The sequence below is a fragment of the Schistocerca piceifrons genome, chromosome 2 (genome assembly GCF_021461385.2).
Source record: "Schistocerca piceifrons isolate TAMUIC-IGC-003096 chromosome 2, iqSchPice1.1, whole genome shotgun sequence".
In the NCBI taxonomy this organism is placed as follows: Eukaryota; Metazoa; Arthropoda; class Insecta; order Orthoptera; family Acrididae; genus Schistocerca; species Schistocerca piceifrons.
This window is the reverse complement of record NC_060139.1, coordinates 345,775,522-345,797,200: the sequence shown is the minus strand read 5'-3', so window position 1 is coordinate 345,797,200 and position 21,679 is coordinate 345,775,522. Positions and strand designations below refer to the sequence as shown.

Sequence of the window (21,679 nt, the reverse complement as noted above, 5' to 3'; positions counted from 1 at the left end):
ATTTAACACTTGGCCTTATCAGTTCTGTTGTGTATGTTTCATTGTCAACAGCCTGACTGGTGCACTGGTAAGTAAATGTGCCCGTACTACGCTTCACAAATTTTTATCATGCCCAAGAATTTTTATCATGCCCAAGAATTTTATTGTCATAAAAATTATGAAAATATTTTCTATAATTAAATAAGTAATTATTTTAATTGAAATAGAAGGAAAACAACAAGAATTATTTGTAAGGTAATATATATTTTATTAAAAACAGTAATAAGCAATTAAACAATTTTCATTCATGAGCCAATGTTATTAATGTCACATTGTAATTAAGGAATGAGAAAATGTTTTGTGATTCAGTGATAAAATGTGGCTCATGAACAAAGTTTAATTACACTTTAACAGTTGTTTGTTCAGCATTTCCCCCTGACGCCGTAGGCATCAATTCTTATTAGAGAGCTGTGCCAATGTGGATCATATCCTGTTCAAGGAATTACATGAAAAACTTTTATGCTACAGAGTCAAAGTCAGTTCCATCTCCACCATACATGAACTCATACATTGCAAGAGCCATGTCTTCGTAGTCATCCCTGTCAACTTCTTGTGCAGATGAGAAGGATCGCAACTCACCACCAGACATACTGTCAACGTCAGACATGTCATCATTCTGACTGTACCTCTCTCGCACATCCTTCATGACACACGCTTCCAGCTTCTTGTGCTGAAATAAGAATTATCGGTCTTATTACAAATTTTCATCAACATCAGTTGGTCAATGTCTTCAGAAGACATTGTAACTACATGGAGAGCCATTTGATAAAAAGACTCCAGTTTGTGAATGTGCAGCAAATTACATGGTAACATTCAATGAGAGTGAAAAAATAGTAGAATGGTTACAAATCCTTGTTATTAACGCAGAAAATGATATTTCTAAATAAAGCAACTCCCCCTACTTCATAGTAAACATTACTGCAAAACAAAAGACAGTGTGAGTAGGGTAATAATTATAAAGAAACATCAGAGCTGGGTAAGAAGAAGCAAAGCCAAGCTGCTGACATACAAGTGGCAATAAACGTTAAATAGAACAAAAAAAGATCAAGAGTATGGAAGGTAACAGAGAGGGAGGGAGACATGGATAGAAATATACCAAATTAGGAATCCTAATATAAATATGTTAGGGAATTATTTATAAAACAAAAGGACTAAGTGTCGAGGAAAAGCATTGTACCAATATATTGAAATTTTCATGGATGCTTCATTGATGAGCACAAAAGATACCTAAGGAGAAGCTTTGACAGTCATAAGAATTTTTTGTTATTCACATTAATATGATTCTTTGGTAAATTGTTCATTATGTGAAGTATAAGATGGCTTCATATTTCAGATGCTTTACCACTATACAAAAAGACGTAGCCTATATTCACACCCTTCATGTGTGTAACAGTTCACCAACACACAGTTTTATTGACAGTAGATGAAATAATGAATATGATTCAAAACTTTCTGTCAGTTAATTTATTGCAATGTGTCAGCTATTTCATATGTATCATTCATAGTTAACAAATTATTGGATTGACAGGTATGCAGAAAGACACCAAATTGCTGACACCGAGATATACACAGCTGTGTTACTCTGTATGCAAGGGAATCTACAGTGTTGTGTGTATCTGGTTACAAGTCAATTCTAGTTTCTACAGACAACAGTTCTGCAAGAAAAAATATATAATATATGTGGGTAACATGGAAGATGATGAACTGGTAGTATAACATGTGCTGTTGGATATGTGCCCAGAAAAAGAAAGGAGTGGATGATTCATTAAGATACAGTAACTATATGTAATAGTTTTTAAAATATACAGGCAGTAGGTACGCACCTTGTAACATCTGAAGAAAAACATTGGTTTTGCCAGTTCTCTCGATAAAGGTAATTTATCTCTCTTTGTTTCTGGTACACATTGCTGAAACAAAACACAGCAGTTCAAAAGTAGCCTAAATGATGAACCACAGTGTATTTAATTCAGTTCTAAACTCAGATATGGGTCTGAAGTAATTGAGTCAATTTAGCAAACTTTCACTAATCGTATACAGCATTTTTACACCTGAATAGTGAACAGTCAGTACTTACAGAGAACTGCTTGCAGTATTCTACTCCATCTACCATGTCTTTCTTTAGTTCATCATTGATTGGCAGTTGATTTATCCTTTCAGTTATTTTTGCATAGTTGGGTTCAAGGTTTTCGTCAAGCTAATCCAGAATGAATATTTTCATTAGTTTTTGTTGAAAACTTCTTCCACCAATGCCATTTCATTAATTTTATTAATATTAAATAAATTACTTACATATCCCAGTTCCTGCATTACACATGTTACGTTCTTGACTTTTCCACTAATCCTGGATGTCAAGGTTTCTAGCTGTCCTCTAAGATCAAGATCTCGCTGAAAGAAAACAAGTATTCATTGATTTTAAAATCCGTGATTGGGTACACATATGCAGACAGTCATGTTATATGGTTTCTGTGAGGAAAGAAAATTGTACAGGTATTTTTCAGGATAGTAAATAATGTAGTCAAAACTACTCTCATTTTATCCATGAGAAAGATACCAGTTTTGAAAAGCCCATTCCCAGACTTGTACTTGGTAAGCTGATTGTAAATAGATGTAGATGAGTTATTAGAAAAGTTAGGAAACCTTAAGTTCTGGGAAAGCCAGAAAAATATGTCATGGAAATAGAAAAAAAATTTTGACTGTTTTTTTTTTTTTAAATTTAATTCATTTGTTTTCCATCCTTGACACCTGTGAAACTCACACTTAAATGTGCATGCCAGCCTCATCCTGTACCCGACTGCACAGCATTCTTTGAAACACACAAGCAAACATTGGGCTCCAGCTTCATTACTGAGACCATTTGAATATAACATCTCAGTTATAGCATTTCACTTAACTCTACAATATGCGCTATTTGGCTATAGTTTGTTACCTTCAACCTCGGCATATCTTTCACGTCTCTCTCATTTTCTTCATCTGATTTTGATCTTTAATCCTTCACTGAAACAGCTTCTCATCATTACATTGTGCTTTTATCATACATTCCCTCACTTGATGTCTTGTAATTGTGTTTTCCGTTCCCCTCTCTGTTTTACTCAATCTTGTGCATGTATTACACATAATTGGTTTTCTGATGTTATTTCTTCACTAACAGTTCATTCAATTCTCAGAAATTTAAATCTCATATTTACTCCTTTGTATTGGTTTCCCTGCTTTTCTCTGTAGCATTCATTAGTGACGTATTGACAGTGAGTTGTGCAGTTGTATGGAGCCATAAATGTTTCAATTCTCACCCTGTTTTTGTTGTTTTTCTAGCTTACGAATTTGTTGTTTACTTATTTTTTGTTTGCTATTGGTTTTATATACTTAGAACAGTGCAGTTGACTTGGATTTGATGCATGTAGCTGCAACAGTCTAGTTCATCTTGTTTCATTTATTCAAGTATGAAGAACTACAAACAGACGTCTGCAGAAAGTAGTTTAAGACTCGTGGACCATTTGAGTAATATACCATGAATTGTTTTGATTTAGTAGTCATTGGATGTATCCCTTTCTCTAGGTGAAACACTGATAAATTAGAGACACTGGACAAATAAAAATGTGACTTGGAATTGGTTCATTCATGACTGTTTAAAATAAGGATTTATGTGCAATATGTTCAGAAATGGATGTAAGTTATAGATTTACTGAACATTTTTCATTCGTTATTGGTGAAATGTGAATGACTGTTTCACTGCAACACAATATGGTATTCTCAGAAACTTTGTAGCAGTCTGTGAGATCTATTTCTCACTGTTCGTAATAACAGTTCATACCTCCATACCTTCACAATCCATTGTAAAGTGACACCTGATGGTAAAGTTCAGGTAGGTGCTTTGTGAGAAATTAGAATCACAAGTTGTGTAAATGCTTTGCATGAAATTTAAACACTCCCCCCCCCCCCCCCCCCCCCCCTCTCTCTCTCTCTCTCTCTCTCTCTCTCTCTCTCTCTCTCTCTCTCTCTCTCTCTCACACACACACACACACACACACACACACACACTCACTCACTCTCTCCCTCTGTGTGTGTGTGTGTGTGTGTGTGTGTGTGTGTGTGTGTGTGTTTTCCACTTAAAATCGAGCGTTACACTTACTGATTTGCGCTGGTTGATGGCACGACCTTGTGGGTACATGTCTGCACTTGGCCCTGTGGTGTAGTAACCTCCTTGGTAGGCAGCAAATTGTGGTGTGGGAGGCTGATAGTATGCCAGATAGCCAGGTGGTGAGCTGAATGCAGCCTGTGGTGACCAAGCAGTTGCTGCTCCAACTGACGGGCTGTTGGGATAGTAACTTGGGTACCCAAACGCTTGTGGAATCTGTGGAGAGGTTTGCTAGAAAAGAGATTAACTTCAGTTACCTAATTTGCTTCAATTTGATTGCCACTTCATAACTGTAAATTATTAAAATTTTAGTATTAACTGATTTATTCTAAATAATGAAAGGTTTCTATTTTAAATAGCCATCTTTTAATGTCTGTTACATAATCTTCTGGTGTGCAATTTTCTTTTGGTGGAAAGTTTGTAATTTGCAAATATTAATATTTTGAAGTCAACAATAGATACCTTTATCCAAACCTTTGAATGCATATTTGCACTGTAAAAATTTAATGTGACGTTTTAAGTAGAGAGGAGGAAGCTTTGTTCATAATATTTCATGGTTTCCATTAGTATGAGGAATTATCAAGCTACATTCAGTGAGATACTTTACAAGAGAGCTTTTATACAACACAGGAACAGATGCTGTTAAAATTTTGAGAACATTTGCTTCTCTGGGAGTTTTGAGCATTTCTTTTCATTTTATATTTTAGAGACTTTGGATGTTTATGTTTCGGTGGGGTGAAGATGCTGCACTCCCATGTAGAATCTGTGAATGACAGGAGTTAAAGAGAGCAAGCATACAGTGCTCTGCATCAAATCCTTTTTAGTGACACACAGAGTAAAAATGTAAATTTAGATGTGTTCCTGTCACATTAATTTTTTGCTCTATGTTTTGTCATTGGTAAATGATGGAGATTTGTGTAATGTAACCCATTGTGCTGATGCAGTCTGGCAATAGATTGTGTTTAGTCTTATTATATGTGAGAATTTGAGCTATACATTCGGTATTTTATTAGACTTAGTATCATATAAGTGCAAAATTTTGTCACGTGCTATTATCTGTGACAAATCATATATTATTGTGTATGGTCTGATATATGGATTCTAACGAACTGAATCGAAAGTAGGAGGTAGTTGACAGCAGCAGAAAACAAAAAATTGCCAAACGTGTAGCTTTAGATTTGAAAATATCGATAAAAATTGCTCAACTTCCCCCCCCCCCCCCCCCCCCTCCCCTCACCATTTCAAAGTATTGTTGACTATTCTTTCAACTCTGATGCCAGCAGCTATAACAGTAACAATGTTACTAGCTGTTTTTCTAAATTTTTTGTAATTGGCAGATAATCCGATTCCATGATTTCTTGGTGTTGAATGTTGCCTGTTGCTTCCGTCTGACTTTTTAAGTGAGAGATTCAGTTCGTATTGACCAGAAGGTCATGAATATAAGTGTTTTTGTTTTATTGTATATTCATAAAACAGAAGAAAAATGAGGAAAATTTTTTTTATTGCGTTTATGTCTGCGTTCCATTTCAGTAATAGAGCTTAGTCGTTGTTTGTCTCATTAGTAAAAGATCTTTTTCCGCCGCTTCCGAAGCACCAATACGAAGAAAAACAAAAAAGAAATTACAGAATATGTGAAACAAATACCCTAACTTAAAAGTAAACATGCCAAGAGATAAGTCATGGACAATTTATATTCGTGATATTGTCGTAACATATTTGAACGAAATTCATCTTGTAGTTACTATGAAATAGAATTTAGGTAAAATTACAGCACGCAAGGCATTTAAGCATTCATTCTTTAGGCATTCAGTACATACTACGCAAGTACTTATTGATTGATATGTTTTGTACTCATTGGTATTGATCGTGGCTCCCATGTGGTCTAGTGGCTAGGATAGCTGGCTTTCACCCAGCAGGCCCGGGTTCGATTCCCGGCATGGGAAGAAATTTTTATCTTCGCCATTACTCATTAAAAGTGATGCATATTCCTCGTGGTGTGAGTTCAGTTGCATCTGAAAGTGTTATGGAACAAAACATGCTACCAAACATTGGTTAAAGAAGTAGAATTATATTTGACATGGTTGCCTTGAAGAGCTATGGACTTAGTGCGTACCACAAGACAAAAATGAGGAACAAAGAGATAAAAACGAGGAGGAACAAATAGACAAAAACAAGGTCAGGAAGTCGCCAGAACTAGGGTGAGTAGGTTTTCGGGTGAGAGAAAGGGTGAGCAGAGAAAGACAAAAACCATGAAACTACTGCCTCAATCGCAGATTTAACGCTTGACAATGTCTCACAGAAAGTTGTGTTGAGTAATACATTAACTCATAGAACAAAAAGGGTAAGAGCGTATGCCGATGATGTGGGGGTTGTACTGAGAAATTATGATGATATTATCACTTTAGAAATTGTGTCTGGAGCAAATACCAATAAAAATAAAAGCAAACTTTTAAATTTACGGGGCTCACCAAATAACGCTGACCTCTTGGCCACTGAAGATGATATGTATCAATTGGAGAAATACCTCAGGACAAATTCAGGGAGTCACAAGAGTGTATGTACACCATAATACAAACCAAGTGCAGAGGATAAAATTAATCCGCGCAACTGCTTCCGTTACCCAAACTGATAACCAGCAAGTTTATGTCAACCAACACCAAGTACCTGTGGAAAGGAGAGGTATTCAGTGTAGACACATGAACAGCCACTCTGGATCCCAAAAACGGAGATTTAGGATTAGTTGACATAAAAAACAAGGCCTCTGCACAGAAGGACCACAGTTATTTTAAAAGAAAATGCAGACAACATTACAATGAAATTATTTGAAATTCCCAAGCTCAAAAGTATCCAAAGGTCGGTAGATGTGCAAAAAAATAAACCGTTGGCTACTGCATGAAAGGGCGTATTTTGTGGAAATAAGTTCTCTCAACAAAGAGATCGCTACTTCGCAACGTATAACGTCCAGAGACGTATTGCACAGAAAGAAACATGAAGGGAGAAACAAAATAGAAAGGAAATGCAAAAATATCGAATGGGATGCTGTATGGAAAAATATCGACATGGGCAGTCTTTCGTGTGAAACATGTACAGCATGGTATAAAACTGTAAATAATATAGTCAACATAAATGAAAGGTTAGGTTTAAATGTGCCAGCAATATACAAAACTGGAAATGGCTCAGAGAAGAGCTAGCTTTTCTAATAAGATCTTCAACAGGCCTATAGGTACCTATAATGCTCTGCAGGTCGCAGGCTCCACACCTTCCCCATTTTAAAAAACAATGTGGTTCATGGGGTAATACTTGAACTACGTCATTAGTGATCTGGGAGATGACAGTAAAATTGAATTCCACATATGTATGAAGTGTAAATTATATAAAATTATGAAGTGCTCAGGTCACAAAAGGAACTACAGAAACATACTTCCAATTGTTTTTGAAAGAATGGGTATAGGATAACAGCAATAACTTTCAAATGGAACGAACAGTTCTATGAACAGACGGATGGTGTCGCAATGGGGAGCCCGTTAACCCCAGGTGTAGCGAACTTCTTTATGGAAAAATTCGAGGAGCAGGCATTGGAAACCGCGAACAAGAAACCGAACATCTGGTTCCACCACGATGATGATACATTTGTTCTGTGGCCGCATGGCAGGGAGGAAATGGATTGTTTTCACAAACATCCGAAACGGCGTCGGTCCGAAGATTCAATTTACGAAGGAGGAGAAGGAGGCAGGCGGAAGATTAAATTCAAAATAGAAGGTTGTGGCTTGGGTCGCATGGTTTACAGAAAACCTCCGCACACAGATCGTTACCTGCAGCGGGATTCGAACCACCACCCACAATAAAAGCGAGGCATCACAAAAACGTTGGCGGATAGAGCAAGGAAAATTTGCGAACCAGAGCTGCTTGACGCAGAATTAAAACATCTCACCAAGGCATTGTTGAAGAATGACTATTCGTTCACTGAGGTGAAAGGAGCGTTGATACCTCAGGGTAGAAATTATAGCGATGCTCAAGTGCCTGTGAAAACGAAAGTTTTCCTACCATTCGTTAAGGACGTGACTGACTGCATAGGAAAAATCCTAAAAAAGTGGAACATCCCAGTAATCTACATACCTACATGGAAGATACAAGGTCACCTAAAACTGGCTAACGATGCTCGCCAACTGCTGGGAAAAGCTCGTATTTATAGGGTTCCGTGTAATTGGGGAAGATGTACGTGGGTACGACAAAAAGAACTGTCAAAAAACGACTACAAGAGCGCAACGGCAATTGCAGAAGAGGGGAGATTGACGGATCAGGTGGAACATGCCTTACAGCCAGGAGACCACCACATTCATTTTGATTGGACTCAAGTATTGGCAGCCACAAGCCGACACAACGCAAGGCAGAAAGACCATAGAGTTTGTAAACACCTCAGGTATCTCAATAGGAAGGAGGAGGGCGTGAAATTGAGTGACATTTGTATTTTGGTGCTGAAGAAGAAGTCGTCCACCATGGGATGATAGCAACAGCGAACGACGCTAATTGACAATGACCAAGTGTGCTCGCGTATTCAAAACGCGCGATGTCACGCCACTGCGCGGAAGCGGAATGTTGCTATAGTCATTAGTGAGCCGGAGTGTGAATCGGACATTCATCAAAGCTACGATCCCTCTTGAAAATGCCCTCCGCAGAAGGGGACGAAAAATCGGGTTTTAAAGTGAAAACCATTCGACCACGGCATAATAGCGCGGAACATTTTATTAATTGTGATACCAAATGTGGTCTATACGATAGCTCTTCACTCAGCAGGCCAGGGTTCGATTCCTGGCATGGGAATAAATTTTATCTTTTCCGTTACTCATTAAAAATGCTACTCATGCTTCATGACATGAGTTCTGTTGCTGCTGTTATGAAACAAAACGTGCTACCACACTGGTTGAGGAAGTACAATAATGTTAGAAATAGTTGCCACGAAGAGGTTTGAACTTAGTGCCTACCACAAGATGAAAACGAGGAAAATATAGACGAAAACAAGGCCAGGAAGTTGCCAGAACTAGTCTGAGTAGGTTTTCGGGTGAGCGAAAGGGAGCAGAAAAAGACAAATGCAATGAAACTACTGGCTCGATTGCAGATTTAACACTTGACCATTTTTCACAGGAAGTTGTGTTGTCATACATTAACTCATGGAACAAAAAAGGTTAGTCTAGCAAATTTATGTTTTCAGAGCTAAGTAACAAAAAACACGCAAAACTGTTACTGGAGGGGAAATTTTAAGTGCTGCTGTAATGGCAAATACGAAGTTGAAATTTAAGTGGTCTGTATTGCTATAAATATTACTATGAAAAGGTGCCATACCATAGATTAGTTGGCCGCCACTTTCTTAACGGAAAATGTTATGACAGATTCTTCTGATGACGCGCCTAATAGTAATTGTGAACACTTTACCAAATTAACAGGTACCCAGTCTGTCCTTACCAGATATTGCAAGCAACAATTTTGTTGCACTCGTTGTTTTGTGTTGGTGTGGCTGTAAGCCAAAATAAATGTTATCCAGAAAGAGGACATCGTTCTCTGGAAAAAGGGTATGATTCCTAGAATAGCTGAAAATCAGATAATACGACTGTGGTACAGGGAGTAACAACAACTTTGTTAACAGAAATATCTGTATGTCCATTTTATAAAAGGCTGTTCAAAATAAAATGTCAAATCAAAACACCTTCAGCAGTCTAAATTTCCAGTTTATGTGTGCGACTAGTTTCAGTGTTACATCACGCCATCTTCAACAGTCTGCAAGATGATCGAAGGGATCGCTGTGTTAAGAAGAAATTTATAGATAACAATGACTAAATGCTGGCCCCTGTTTCTAGTGGACAAGAGGTGGGATTCTTCCCACACGTCGGCAGAGGCCTGAAGATGGCGTAATGTAATGCTGAAACTTGTTGCACAAATAAAATAAAACTGGCAATTTATATGGATGAAAGTTTTTTGATTTTACATTTTCTTAACAAAAGGATGTGTTTTACCTTTATTTGAAGTATTTTCGTCTGTATGATTTTGTGAATTTTGTGAATTTTGGCTTGACACGCAAGAATACACAGTGGTTAGCCGTAACCTTATGACCACTGCCCACCGCGAGATTGGAGGCCGCCTGGTGGCGTTGCGGGCATGTGAGACAGTAAGGAAAGCTTGTAATTGGGGCAGAGAGGAATGGGAACATTGAACTATTTAATCACATTTATTTCGTCTTCGATTATACTTTTGAAGTATGTGGCTGAAGAGAGTAATGATTGTACCGCTGGCAGCCTGCGGCCCATGTGGGGGAATTTAATGGGGAATCATTCTAAAGAAGATACGAGTTGCAAATGGGGAAATGAAACGGAAAGATAATGTTGTACGGTAATTGTCTGAACATATCCTTGCCAGGAAGATACAATTGCTTTCCATTGACCCTAAACAATGAAAAGTGTAAGGTAATCCGCATGAATACTAAAAGGAATCCATTAATCTTCGGTTGCATGGTAAATCAGTCAAATCTAAAGACCGAAAATTCAACTAAATACCGAGGAATTACAGTTACGAACAACTTAAACTGGAGAAAAATATAGAAAATGTTAACCATAGACTTCGTTTTACTGGCAGAACATTAGAAAATGTAATAGTTCTACTAAAGAGACTGCCTACACTTCGCTCGTCGTCCTGTTTTTGAGTATTGATTCGCGGTCTGGGATCCGTACCAGATAGGATTAACGGAGTACATGGAGAAAGTTCAAAGAATAGCAGCAATATTTGTATTATCGCAAAATAAGGAGAGTGTCATTGACATGATACAGGATTTGGGGTGGACATCATTAAAACAACGGCGGGATCTTCTCACGGAATTTCAGTCACCAACTTTCGAATGCGAAAATACATTGCTGACGCCAACCTACATAGGGGGAAACGATCATCATAACAAAATAAGGGAAATCAGAGCTCGCACGGAAAGATACAGCTGTTCGTTTCTTCTGCGCGCTGTTCGAGGTATTGGAATAATGGAGAATTATGGTTAAGGTGGTTCGATGAATCCTCTGCCAGGCACTTAAATATGATTTGCAGAGTATTCTTGTAGATGTAGAGTGCTTCACGGGTTTCCATAGAATTTTAATAATTGTTTTCGCTGGTATTACAGAACTAAACTGCGAGCATTCTACCTGTCGCCAGAAACATCGAAGTTTCACCTAACCTCTCGTCGACTGTGATTGCCTCTCTTACTAACGTATTCTGCCTCTCAATTTTTATCTCGTATCGATATAGATAACCTGTTGTATGGTGCAGGACTCATCCGATAATATTTGATGAAATCTTTCGGGTCCGTGGTTCTCATTTCAGTCAGGAAAATAACATCTGAGCAGTCGCTTCTTATTTCCAACCACTCTCGGACCCATTTCTTCTTGTTCGTTGTTTTCTGTTGCTAGCAAGCTATAGTTAATATAATTGGAGCACTCGCTTTGTTTTGGATGTTAGATATCTTAAACTTTGTTAAACTACGTTGTCAACTGAAATTTTGGCCAGTATCTTTGATGGTGTGAGGTCGCTTCAATATCGGGTGATTCAAAAAGAAAGAACAGGTTTCAGTTGTTTATTACAGACGAACTATAAAAGATAGTAACGCATTGCGCATGTCATTTGACAGAAGGTTCAAGGTTTAGACACAGCTGCACTGTTGTTTGTTTGTAGCAACATGGCGCGAAGTCAAACCATTGTTAAACTGCTATTCTTTTTCCGTCGTCGATTCACTAAGAAGTCAGCGCAAGCAAGTTTATGATTCGCATATAAAACGCTTGGACGTTGGTAGCATAAGCGAAGAGAAGAGCACTGGGCGGCCATGCACGTCTGATGAAAATGTCGAGTGTATAGTATGACTTACACAAAATATTTCCGAAGCGGTGTGCACTAACGTTTTACTGAACATAAATAAGGATGTAAGTAACTTAAGTTAACTGTGTTCACAGATTATGTAAGTGACAATGCCTGCAATGTTCGAACTATGGAACTGTACTTGCTTTCTTACTGCTGGAATTCAGTACTGAGTAAAGGGGCCTGAACACTTTCAGTATTTACCGACAATACTAGTTTGTCAAACCTTCAAAATACAGGGTGACTCAAAAAGAAAAACAGATTTCAGTTGTTTATTACAGGGAAATTATAAAAGATAGAGACGTATGCATATGATGGAGGAAGGTTCAAAGTATAATGTTCACACAGACACTATAGCGCACGCTCAACATGAGCACCATGATTTGCTCGAGAAACATCGAGACAATAGCCCATTTCATTCCACCCGGGAATCAGCAGGTCCCTGTTTCTTGGATAGACAGCTTCAACGACTCATCTTTTCGGATGAATCGACGTTTCGTTCATTGGGTAAAGTGAACCGCAATAATGTAAGAATTTGGGGGTCACAAAATCATGGCGTCATCGCCACACATAAAAGAGATGCATTAAAAATGACGTGTTTTGCGCCGTTTCTGTTCACAAAATTTATGGACCTTTCATTTTTGTGGAGGAAACTGTGACAGGAATGTCATATAAGGACATGTTCCCATGATTTCTTTTTTATGCACGATGGCGTCCTGTCTGCTTTCTCTTAGTGCGGCATTACCTTAGCAGCACCACACTGCAACATTGGTTTGTAAGAGGTGCACAAGATCTTGTTCATTGCTTTTGGCTTCTCAGGTCACCAGACCTCACATCATGCGATATTTTTCTCCCATGTTGGGGTTCAAAAAGAGTCTTTGTCCCACCTATGGCAGCTACTCTTCAAGAACTGAATAATCGAATTGTTGAAGCTGTCGATTAAATAAATAGAGACCCATTAACTCATGTGCGGAATGAAATGGATTATTGTCTCGATGTTTCTCGAGCAATGCATGATGCTCATGTTGAGTGTATGCTATAGTGTCTGTGCGAACATAAAAATTCGAAGCTTCTTCTATCATACACACTGTGTTTCTTTTATAATTTCTGTGTAATAAAGAGCTGGAATCTGTTCTTTCTTTTTGAATCACCCTGTATCTTGAAGGTTTGACAAACTAGTGCTTGTCAATAAATATTGAACGTGTGCAGGACCCTTTAGTGGTACGATATAAGCTCACTGTACTGATTCCTGTAGTCAGAAAGCAAGTTCAGTTCCATAGTTCTAACATTGAAGGCATTGTCATTTACGTAATTTGTGGTATCTAGTTAATTTAATTTAAGTTACGTAGATCCTTATTTGTGTTCTATAATACATTAGTGCACATTGCTCCAGAAATATGTTGTGTAGTTTTTTTTTTAACTTTTGTGATAAACTTCCTCTAACTTTGCTGTGTATTGTGGAACACAAAGATGCTACCGCTGTTGTAGTTTATATAGTGGTCTGTAGCGACTAGACAATACGAGTGAACCTCCACTCACGACTTGGGAAACTCACCGGGCCCAGGCGCTTGCTAAGAGCTAGTATGGCATGCTGGAACTTGGCGGCGTCCATGGCAGCAGCGGCCGCCTCCAGCGCCTCAGCTTGCAGCTGGGGCCGGACGGCGGGGGCGGGGACTGCAACGGGAAGGCGCGCTGGGCGTTGCGGGGGCCGCTGCGTGGGGGCGGACGACGGCGGTGGCGGTGGAGGCGGACGCGCCTCCTGCTGCGCCGCGGCAGGCGCTGGCGAGCCGTGCGCCATGGACGCACACTTGGCGCAAGCTGCGCGCATCTCCTGGCGCACCTCGCGCACTACGTCGGCCCCGAAGCAGCTCTCGTACACCTGCAAGCACAATAGTAGTGACTACACTAGAAACTGTATAGGGAGGTGGCAACCTTGAAAGCGCGTGTGGAGCTCTGCGTCGAATTGAGGAACTTGTAGGGAAGAAAGCGCAAGTGAAAAATAGAGTAGCCGGGTTCAAAGAATGAAAATGTGTAATCTCGAGCAGCGTGTTTCTGTATAAAGCGTGCTATCCGTAAATAAAGTTGTTTACTGTTCCATTGTTATTTTACAATTGTGAGCCCATACATATTCCTTCATTATTGTTTCATCAAACTCAATGGTAGGTGGCTTTGTCATACATCCAAGTGAGCAGTAGTAATATAAAATAAATAACGAATTTTGTGAGAAAAAATTCGCGAAACGTGCAAGAAAATGCCCCAGATTCTGAGCTTGCAACACAACCCCATAATGAGGTAGTTGCCTACGAGATAATTTGAAACTGAAAAAGCGTTTGGCTGGGACTTGATGCAACTGCGCCGTTTAATGCTTCGAGTGGGTCATTACTGTGGGGTAACACTTGTACGCGGCAACAGTGTGACATAATGAAAGTTTATTTTGTTGTTGTTTGATTCAACAGTGATTTAGCTCAAATATGTTTATTTTATTGTTGTTTGATTCAACAGTGATTTAGCTCAAATAAGTTCATTTTATTGTTGTTTAGTTAAACTGAGATTAAACTGTGATTTTACTCGTACATGTTTACCTTGGTAACATAAAAACAGCTATTCTTCACTTGTGTACAAAGTACTTCAAGCGCCCGTTCCTGTTACGAAAATTAGAGTTTGCTCTAGGGTTAAGAAGATGTATGTATGTATGTGTATGTGTATGTATGTGTGTGGTTAGGTCTTATGGGACCAAACTACTGAGATCATCGGTCCCGTACACACTACTTAATCTAACTTAAACTAACTTACGGTATAGACGACGACACACACACACACACACACACACACACACACACACACACACACACACACACACGCCCGAGGGAGGACTCGAACCTCCGACCGGGGGAGCCGCGCTGACCGTGACAAGACGCCCTAGACCGCGGCTAACGAAGATATCGTGGGGGAAATAAAGACAAATATTTGATGACACTACTTCTGGTCAAAATTTTTCGATCACCCGTGATAAAAACAATACAGGGTGTCTCTCTAAAGAGTCGCCAAAAATGGTTCAAATGGCTCTGAGCACTATGGGACTCAACTGCTGAGGTCATTAGTCCCCTAGAACTTAGAACTAGTTAAACCTAACTAACCTAAGGACATCACAAACAGCCATGCCCGAGGCAGGATTCGAACCTGCGACCGTAGCGGTCTTGCGGTTCCAGACTGCAGCGCCTTTAACCGCACGGCCACTTCGGCCGGCAGAGAGTCGCCAGGCGCATTTTCTGCAATTACGTTTTTGCATTGCGTAGCTTGAGTCAACCCAAACAAATGATGCCCGTCACGTCTTTTATGCGACGCCCATTGTTAACGGAAAGCGTCGGTTTGTTTACCGTGAAAGATATGATTTTTAAAGCAAAATTTTTACGCGTCCATTCGAACGAGCCGTCCCATTAGACTAAGGCGATATATGTTTCGTCTAACTGTATCAACAGGGACGTAAAAGTCGATGAATAACCAGTACTCCAGCAGCGACAGCAGTGGGCTGACTTTAACCGCCAAGCATCCAGCGCTGCTGAGTCGCTGCGGGACCCTGTTTTACTGTCTCTGTTAATACATATTGATAAAACATACATGGCACTAGTCTAATTTGGGAGCGCTCAAACGAATGGTCACGTAAAATTCCGTTTTAAAATTAACTTTCTTTGTAACGGGAAACAAACTGTCACTTTCGTCGATACTGGGCTTCGCATGAAAGACGTTATGAGCATTATTTGTTTGGGCTGACTCTAACTACACAATGCAAAACTGAAATTGCAAATACCTGCTGAAACACTAGAGAAAATGGGCCTGACGACTCTCGGGAGAGACACTCCTTATACTTCATTTCAATGTAATAACTCATCGTACAAACAGAATAGACCAACAAAATAAATATTATCTCTATCATTCAAGTACAATACAATGTGGTTTAGAGATTAGCCTCTTCAAACAGCTGCACAAACTATTGTCATTCTGGAGCTAAGGTTTTGTACTGCCTTTGCAGGCATTGCCGTCCAACATACCTGTAAATTATTCCGTAGATCTTCAACATTAGATAACCTTAATTTTCTGACTTCCCTGTCGAGTTCATTCTATAAGAGCTCGATGGGATTTAAGTCAGTTGACTGACTTTGTTAAATCATATTCTTCGGCACCCCATATTTCTCTTTTCTGTTGACACACACTGTGCACAATTTAGAAGCGTATTTGGGATCATTGTCCTGCTACAGTACAAACCCACGACCAAGAAGTTTTTTGCCAGATGGAACTACATTGTTGGTCAGCATCCTGTGACATCCTTCCTTCTATAATGTTCCATTAATTCTTACTGTATCACAAACTTCATCACCCAAAAAACCTCCCAACACCATGATCGACCCTCCACCATGCTTCACCGTTGGCTTCCAAATTTTTCAGACTTAGATTTGCTCAGTGAATAACACCTTGGACCATTGTCACATGCTCCAGTTGTTACGTTGCTGCGCCCATTGCAAAACCGTATTTTGGTTTGCGTAATAAACGTTTTGTGGCCACTGTACACCCCTTTAAACCTTGTTCATTAAGATAGCGTTACACTGTTGAGACAGATTGGAGCTGCTCCCTTACTACTTACTTTCTCCCGAATTTCAGGTGCAGTACGAGTCCTCTAACGTTTACTCTGCACACAAATGAACTTATCTTCCCTGTATGTTGTGACTCGGGGTCGGTCTTCCAGATGGCGAAACACTTGCATTGGCTCCAGTTTACTTGTACCGCTGCAATGTATACAGCACTGTAGATAGCGCTACGTCAACTTTTCTTCCTATTGTCTTACTAGAGTAACCTTTCCGATGCAAAGCTACAGTTATAACGCGTTTTTCAATTCCGGTTTCCTGCTTCCGTCCCATCAGGAGGTAATATAGTATGAATCTGATCAGGTATACAAACACACTGCTAGATGCACACAATGTACTGTAGCGTAATGCGAAGTGATTGCGACACAAGGAGCTGATGGAATGAGGCCCGTTCGAATGGAATTGTCTTAGCTGAAGACACGTCGGTGTTGTGGATACTCATCAGAGCCCTTCTATGCGAGCAAGCAGTCAAATACACAACGGAGGCGCTCAGTCTTTGCATGTTTATACTTGTTTTATTATCAGAATTGAGATATCATAGAACATCAAATCTCAGTTTTAAAGACAAATACATAGTTGTGATAGGTGATCTAAATCTTCTGAGCTGTAGTGTAAAAGTAATATAAATGACTCTCGGTGCGCTTGTCGCGTAAATTCTTGTCTGACAGTCAGTTGAGGGGAGAACAATGGCGGATGATGTTGAAATCTCGTATCTTCGTTGGGAATTAACGCGACGTCTGCACCGAGAACAGTTTGTACAACAAGCCTGCCAGGAAAGACTTGGCGGTAACATAAAAGTAAAATTAAAAGGAACAACTTCATTCTTATTTTTTGGCGCTCTTTTTGTTGCGTGTGCGTTATTTCTCATTGTTCGGCAAAACCGTCTGAACTAGCCGCGCGACAGCACTTACAGATGTGTCACTTGTTACGTTTACATGCGATACAACTTCCTGAAGCCGAATACTGAATTTCCGGATCAGTCTTCCGTTACCGTGTTTCCATCTTAAGACCTGAACAGATTTTGCTAGCTCTGTCATATCTGGGTTTTCCGACGTTCCGTTTAATTATACGATTGTACCCCGGAAGGCAGCTGTTCTGGTTTCCAGTTTGGTTAGGGCGATAACAGTTCCTCCTTCATGATTTATAAGAGATGGATAACGTCTTACCCAGTGTAAAAGACTCCAAGACAAAAAAAAAGACATACCACGAAGTAATTATCGGAATGGGACGGGAATTGGTAGATGTGACGATAAGGTCTGTTGGACATCTTACTGAGGAATATCGTGCCAAATTCTGTCCAGTGTTAGATCTTCAAAATCGTGACCTGGTTGAAGAGCACTGCCAATAATGCGCCAAACGTTCTCTGTTGGGGAGACATCCGATGATCTTGCAGGGTAAGGAAGGATCTGGCAAGCACGAAGACTAGTAGTAGAAACTCTCGCCGTGTGCAGGCAGGTATTTCCTCGCTTAAGTGTAAGCCCAGGATGGCTTGACATGAAGGGCAACAAAGCGAGGCGTGGAATGTCGTCGACCTACCACTGTGCTGTAAGGGTGCCCTAGATGACAACTAAATGAGTCCTGCTATGAATAGGAATGGCACCGCAGACCATCGCTCCTGGTTGTCAGGCCGTATGGCGGGCGACAGTCAAATTGATATCTCTCCGCTGTCCGGGGCGTCTCCGGACACGTCTTCGCTGGTCATCAGGGCTTGATTTGAAGTGGGACTCGTCAGTGAGGTGGTTCTACTCCAGTCAATGAGAGATCAACGTGTTTGGAGACGTCCCGGACAGTAGTGGGATACCAACCTGACTGTCGGGCGTCACACGACAACCAGGAGTAATGGTCTGGGGCGCCATTTATTTTCATAGCAGGACCCCTTTGTCATTCACGATAACCCTACAGCACAGAGCTATGTCGACGACATCCTACGCCCTTTTTTGTTGCCTGTCATGGCAAGCCATCCTGGGCTTAAATTTCAACGAGATAATGCACGTCCACACAGGACGAGAGTTTCTACTGCTTGTATTCGTGCTTGCCACACCCTACCTCGGCTAGCAATGTCGTCTCTACTGTTGAGAACATTTGGAGCATTATGGACAGGGTCCTTCAGGCATCTTGGCATTTTTACGATCTAAGGACAGGATATCCAACAAGTGTATCAATCAGTGCCAAGCTGCTTGCATAAGGACCAAAAGTGGACCAATGCGTTATTGGCTTGCTCTATTTGTTAAGCTCTTTTTGAATAAATCATCAAATTTTATGAAAATAGTAATCATTTGCTTGTCTGAACATGCACATCACATCTACCGATTTGCATCCAAATCGGATAATTCCTTCGTGGAGCGACGGTTTTTATACATATCTTACAACGCATTTCCTATTCTCCTTCGCCGCACAAAAAGTTCTCAGTCTAGATTACGCGATACCTAACAATCCAAGCATGTTTTTAACATTGTTGAGTGTTTTTGTGGGATTGAAGATCGATTATGGAAGAGGAAATACGGCAACTAGAATCGCATTTCGAAAATAATTTTTATGACCTGTCCGGATAGCCGCGCGCGTCAGCACTCCGCTTTCGGGCTTCGGGGAGACATGGCGGTTTAGCAACGAGGACCGGTGTGCTGGCCAGCATGAATGTGATTTTTGGGCTGTTTCCCACACCCAGCTAGACGAATACTGTCCTGATATGCGTGCCCTGATTTATTTACACGATTCTCAAACATTTCGAAAACTTTCTCACACTTTCACGTGTATAACACTAGACGCAAACAGATGAGGTACACAGTTTTGGTCCTGGGGGAGATGCTGGTGACAGGAAGGACATCCGGTCATCCTCTACCACTAACATTGCCAAATCCAGAATAACATGTCGAACCAGTTGTAGGTATGGGATAAAGGCCAGGAAAAAGGAGAAGAAAGATGTTGGACTGTTTACATTAGCAGTCAGTAGGCGTGTTAGAAAATTAGTTAACGAAAACCGATTTTGGGAGCCACAACTAAACCAAGTAGCTGTACCCAAGGGTTTACACTTCACTCGGTTGAACTTTATCACGTCTGACTAATCTGAAAGGCTGGGACAGTTAGTTCGTAGGCTTGTGTTAAGATATTAATGGGTTGGTTGTTGAGAAGGAGAGGACTCCTGGTGTTCTCAAGTTAGAAACATTATTTACATTGCCTGAAAAAAAATGAACACCATTTCAAATCCTTTTCAGTGCCATCACTTATTAATGTTACTAACTCACAAACATAAACATGTTACACTCTGCAGTACGTAGTGGGACGTGACTCCCGCACTCTTCCATTGTAAGTACTGTGTCTGGTTCCCTACTGTACACGGTAACGGCTTGTCAGAAGAGTTATGCATCGTTATTACTTCCTCATACACATAAGGTGTGGCAGCATTCTTGTGTTACTTTGACATTTTAGTGAAGGTGGAAGTTTCTCTCCTGTCTTATAATAAGACAGCCATAATTTTATTTGCCATAAGTAGCTGGACTGCAACACACAACTCCTGCCATGACTTAATGATAAAAATAGTTACTCTTCGATAGCAGCACGTGACATGTATCCTAGGCGCTTGTACCATAGAAGACATACGAAATGCTTACGAAATACGATGCGAACAAGATGCTGCAGGGGTGAAAAAGTTGACCTTGCGTTCGGGAGGAACGGTTTTCAGATTGCCCTTTTACCATTCAAATTTGGGTCGAAATAGCTTGAGACGAATGCCTGGATTCCTCAACGCTTTCAAATCCGTCTCTAACGATGTTGTCATTGATGGGACGTTAAACCCGAATTTTCGTTCCATGAAAGTGTTCCCGTAAAAAAGTCAGTATCGTCACTGAAAATCTATGGCAAAACCCAACGGTAATACTGGATAGAGGAAACAAAGTAAGTCCCATGGGTTTGGCATTCAGATATTGTTCTCCCCGCACAAATGATAGATAGAATCTCCATAAGAACATTGTTGTTCATGAAACTCTCGTATGATATACATGATACCACATAACATGAACAACAGTGATATTTCACAGAGGAAAGAAGTTACTGGAAACAATTTTTCGCTAGTGGCAGTGCGTGCAGAGCGAAGTAAAGTGTAGCATAGTTAATAACTATAAATTTTTATCTATCGGAATATAGAAGTAATTTTAGCGGCATTCGACAGCTCTTAAAAAGAATCAAGGAAAAAAAACACATGTCTGTGTCCGCTTTGAAGCGTTCCGCAAAAAATAACGTGTTGATCTGCGTAATGTGAGCTTTAATCCTATTTGCGCAGCGCATATCAACCATTATTTCCACGTATACATCAGCTAAAGAGTTAAAAATGCGCTGGGCCACGTAGTTTGGCATCGCATAACATACTTTCACATATTGCAATACGTATAGAATTCAGCTCGTGGAAAAACCCAAACAGGCATTCAATTTCGGAGACGACATACGTGATGGAAGATGATGACTTTCTAAGTTACTTAACTGCAAAAATTCGTTCTTATCGCGAAGCCGGAAAGTTGCTAAAACCAGTTGGTGAGATTTTGTCTGTTGTTTGGCTTTTGCATTTACAGAGGTATCTTGTTATTGTTAGAGCACAAACAAGTTTCGGCATCTCTGCCTCATAACCAGTGGATCATTATGCAGTGATTTCTGGTTTTTCAAGCAACGGAACATGTGGTAAAGGTACATTGGCACTGATTACGTTCCAAACACTCAGTACAAGGACAATATGCCTTACCATTGGCGATGGTAGAAGGCTCCACTGTATTCAAATGGAACTAACAGCCGGCCGAAGTGGCCGTGCGGTTAAAGGCGCTGCAGTCTGGAACCGCAAGACCGCTACGGTCGCAGGTTCGAATCCTGCCTCGGGCATGGATGTTTGTGATGTCCTTAGGTTAGTTAGGTTTAACTAGTTCTAAGTTCTAGGGGACTAATGACCTCAGCAGTTGAGTCCAATAGTGCTCAGAGCCTTTTTTTTGGAACTAACTGCGTCCTG

The 21,679-nt window shown here is 40.2% G+C and overlaps 1 protein-coding gene and 1 non-coding gene across 2 annotated transcripts in view; one reads left to right on the top strand and one right to left on the bottom strand.

The window, feature by feature from the left end:
• Positions 1-226: 226 nt before the first annotated feature.
• Positions 227-21,679, bottom strand: part of LOC124777023 — a 37,688-nt gene continuing 16,235 nt past the window's right edge. The window contains exons 3-8 of the mRNA XM_047252276.1: positions 13,608-13,931; positions 4,166-4,402; positions 2,329-2,424; positions 2,114-2,233; positions 1,863-1,946; positions 227-709 (exon numbers count right to left, since the gene is read on the bottom strand). Coding sequence (XP_047108232.1) covers positions 497-709; positions 1,863-1,946; positions 2,114-2,233; positions 2,329-2,424; positions 4,166-4,402; positions 13,608-13,931 — 1,074 coding nt within the window. The 3' untranslated portion in view covers positions 227-496. The remainder of the gene's footprint in view (positions 710-1,862; positions 1,947-2,113; positions 2,234-2,328; positions 2,425-4,165; positions 4,403-13,607; positions 13,932-21,679) is intronic.
• On the top strand, positions 6,043-6,114 carry Trnae-uuc. Its single transcript has one exon. It is a non-coding gene; the product is annotated as a tRNA-Glu (tRNA).